The following is a 3,204-nucleotide window of genomic DNA, read 5'->3' on the forward strand; positions in this document are numbered from 1 at the left end:
CCTAGATGTGTTTTTAGAAAGCGGCAGTCAGTTATTATGTATAACTGTGTAGTGTTTTTAAAACAAGCAAATGTTCGTGTAAAGTAATATGAAAAAATTTATTCTTATATAGTCTACTATCAAAGACAACGAAATTTCATCCTCGTTGTCTTGATCATGCTTTCTTTCTTCTGGGAGAGTTAATCGATAGGTTTGCAGATAATAAGTTCAGTAAGGAAAGGATTTTAATGATGCGTGTCGATAATTTTTTAATGAAAGTGACACATTTCTAATTGCTAAAAAAAAAATCACGAAAATGCACCATTACATCGCTTGTTTTCTTTTGCTCACTTATAAATGCATCCTTTTGCTCTTTCTTACTTCTTCTTTACTAATGGCATCAGATCCCGCAGGTCGATGACTCGTTCCTGTCGGGGAATCCTGTCGGAAACGAGAGAATGAGAGGGCGATGTGGGCGGGAGGATGCCATCCCCGCCACGCCCACAGATTCGGCCAAGACGCCCTCAGACCTTCATTTGATACAGATAAAACAAGAGTTGGAGCAGCTGGGAAGTGTAAGTGGACAAACAGTTTGATTTTCAGTTGACTATGTATTTATAGTAGTTTCTGGAGCTCAATATATTAATAACCTTGTTTAAATTATATTAGTCGCTCACATAGACAACTCTGCATACACACTAAAATACCTCAATGACTCCATGATCTTGCAGAGCGACGAGGAACCCATGTCAACCAGCACCCTGGAGGCAGTGTCCAGCACCAGCACTCTGAATTCAGTCCTCCGCTCGTCGCCTCTCTCTGGCCCCAACCACAATCACAATCACCTCATCTCCCAGCTCATCAACAATCCAATGGCCTCTTCCAATAGTAATAACAATCTTCACAACACAAATGGCAACCAATCTTTTGCCAGTTTGCTCAATGACTCCGAGACAAACGGAGTCGGAAATGGATGCTCCAGCACCTCCCTGCTCCAGAATGCCTTGCAGAACAACGGCTCAGCAAATGGATTGATAGATGCTCGCCACATCAAAAGAGAAAATTCCGTGGCAGCTGCTAATCCCTTGCTAGCAGGTGAGTTTTCATTTATAATTTACTCCTTTATGAGATGTTTTGAGGTACCGTCCATGAATCAACATTGATATTAACATTGTTTGTCACGGTAGATAACCCTTTATTGTGTACTTTCATGGTACGCAAAAATAATCTTCTAGCCTATTGGGTCTAGTTTCTTAACCTCGGGTTATATAGTCCTTCAGATCATTTTCCCTACCTCTTTTCCTCTTAGAAAGATGAAACCTACTGCATTTACCTTGATTTCATTAATGATTCAAGAAATCTAGTATGAATGGACATATTCACTTACACATATCAAAGATCTTGACTATATTGTTCCTCTATGGAAGGTACTGATAAGTACACACAACAATTGCATACCAATTTATGCAGCTGATGAGGATGTTTTCTTCACTACTAGGCTAAAGAGGTTGAAAAGATGAAGATGGTCATTTATTTTTCTTTTATTCATTTCATATTACTTGTTATTTATGTTCTGTATTACTTTGTTTTGTCCAATTTCTGATGTCATGAAATCCGTCTCTTATTTCAAGAAGCGTGGCCGATCTCTCATTGGGCATTTTGGGAGGACTTGGGTATGAATTTTTTTCTTTCTTAGTTTCATGTAAATCTTGGTAGAAACCCTACACATGGATATAAGCTTGATGCATTTAACAAGAATCACATCAAAAGTAATTACCAGGCTCTCTTTATGGTAGCTTTGGCTGTAAATTAGAAATCCCGAGGAAATATCACCATTTCATTTTTTTTTTATCTGGTTGCTAAAAAAGAGAGTAGAGGAAGCTAGAATTCCCTTTTTTAATGACCATCACATGTAAAGATTTTTATTGCAATTCATAATTTTTACCCGTTTTTTTCATTGTTACCATGTAAGTGATAATTGCCAAGATGAGCATGCTTTTCCAACTTCAGTGTGATTTTGCAAATAGATATTGTCCCTTTGTCAGTAAAATGTGCCTGCTGTACCCTGTAATATACTCAGATATGGTGGAAATAATGATGAATGTGTATATAAATGCTCTTATTGGCTTGTTATATCACCCATAATGTACAAAGTAGCATTTTATTCAGTGTTTGCCAATATGTCACACTACATAATGTACATATAATTAGAGCTGGTGGTAAAGGTGCTGCATATGGGTGTAAATTTATGGAATATTTAGTTATCTATCTTTATGAGTCAATAAATGGCCAAAAGGTTTTGGTTGTTTTACAAGATAAGCTATTATAAGCATCCAAAACAGGTTTTTCACCTTTTACAGGGAACTTAGATTAACTGGGAGACAAATTTACTAGATAGGATAATGTTTACATTTTAGAAATGAGGCAAGCTGATTCTCTGGAAATAGTTTCTTCGTCACAGTGAAATAATACTAACCCTAAATTGCTGTATTTTCCATCATAATTTTTCCTCAGAGATGAAGTAAAGCTATATTCATTTTTTCTAATTATGATAGCATTTTAGACATTCTAATGTGATATTCTGACAAACAAGTGATTAAATCATGAAGTGTACTTTATTTGCATATTGTATATCAGCTGAATGAACAGCATTTTCTTTAATATTTATTTTAGGCACGGAAAACAAATTGATGAAGTATTGTGTCACTATATCACATTTGATTCTTGAATTCATTCTTTTTACCTGTAATCAGCTAAGTAGATGCAAGTTTGCTTAAAAATATATAATTACTGTAGGAAACTGAAAGCAAACACGAACTCCATGCCATTACATTACACATGATTCATATCCTTGAATTCATTCTTTCCATCCAGAATCAGATCATTGAATATCAGATTTTTAAAAGTTACACATGCTTGTCATAATAACAGAAAAAATATATGCACGAATTCCATGCCACTATGTTCCATGCGATGCTCATTGTCCAACTGATTCTTTCCACCCAGGACTCCTATCTTCTCCCTTCGACCGACCAATGGGCAGTCCGGTCACCAACCAGTCGCCGACACAAACCCTGCCCGGTCTCCTTGGTCACATCAAAGTCAAGAAGGAAGTGCTTGACCATCACCATGACTCCTGCAAAGGTAAGTTTACTGAGAAGTTCTCGCTGTTGTTGTTTGGTTGTGTTGGGTGTTTTGACTTCTGAACCAAGGGAGGAGATTTCC

The 3,204-nt window shown here is 36.9% G+C and overlaps 1 protein-coding gene across 8 annotated transcripts in view; it reads left to right on the forward strand.

Moving 5' to 3' along the window:
- The window catches only part of LOC119582015 (ecdysone-induced protein 74EF-like), a gene marked incomplete at its 3' end in the record, with an annotated part of 261,423 nt that extends 258,300 nt beyond the window's left edge, over positions 1-3,123 (forward strand). For 5 of the 8 annotated variants that reach the window (XM_037930212.1, XM_037930217.1, XM_037930210.1 and 2 more), the window contains 4 exon segments: positions 384-554; positions 711-1,074; positions 1,611-1,652; positions 2,986-3,123. In XM_037930212.1, coding sequence (XP_037786140.1) covers positions 384-554; positions 711-1,074; positions 1,611-1,652; positions 2,986-3,123 — 715 coding nt within the window. 8 annotated transcript variants of the gene reach the window in all.
- Between the last annotated feature and the right edge of the window lie 81 nt (positions 3,124-3,204).

This window comes from Penaeus monodon, chromosome 15 (genome assembly GCF_015228065.2).
Source record: "Penaeus monodon isolate SGIC_2016 chromosome 15, NSTDA_Pmon_1, whole genome shotgun sequence".
Taxonomy (NCBI): domain Eukaryota; kingdom Metazoa; phylum Arthropoda; class Malacostraca; order Decapoda; family Penaeidae; genus Penaeus; species Penaeus monodon.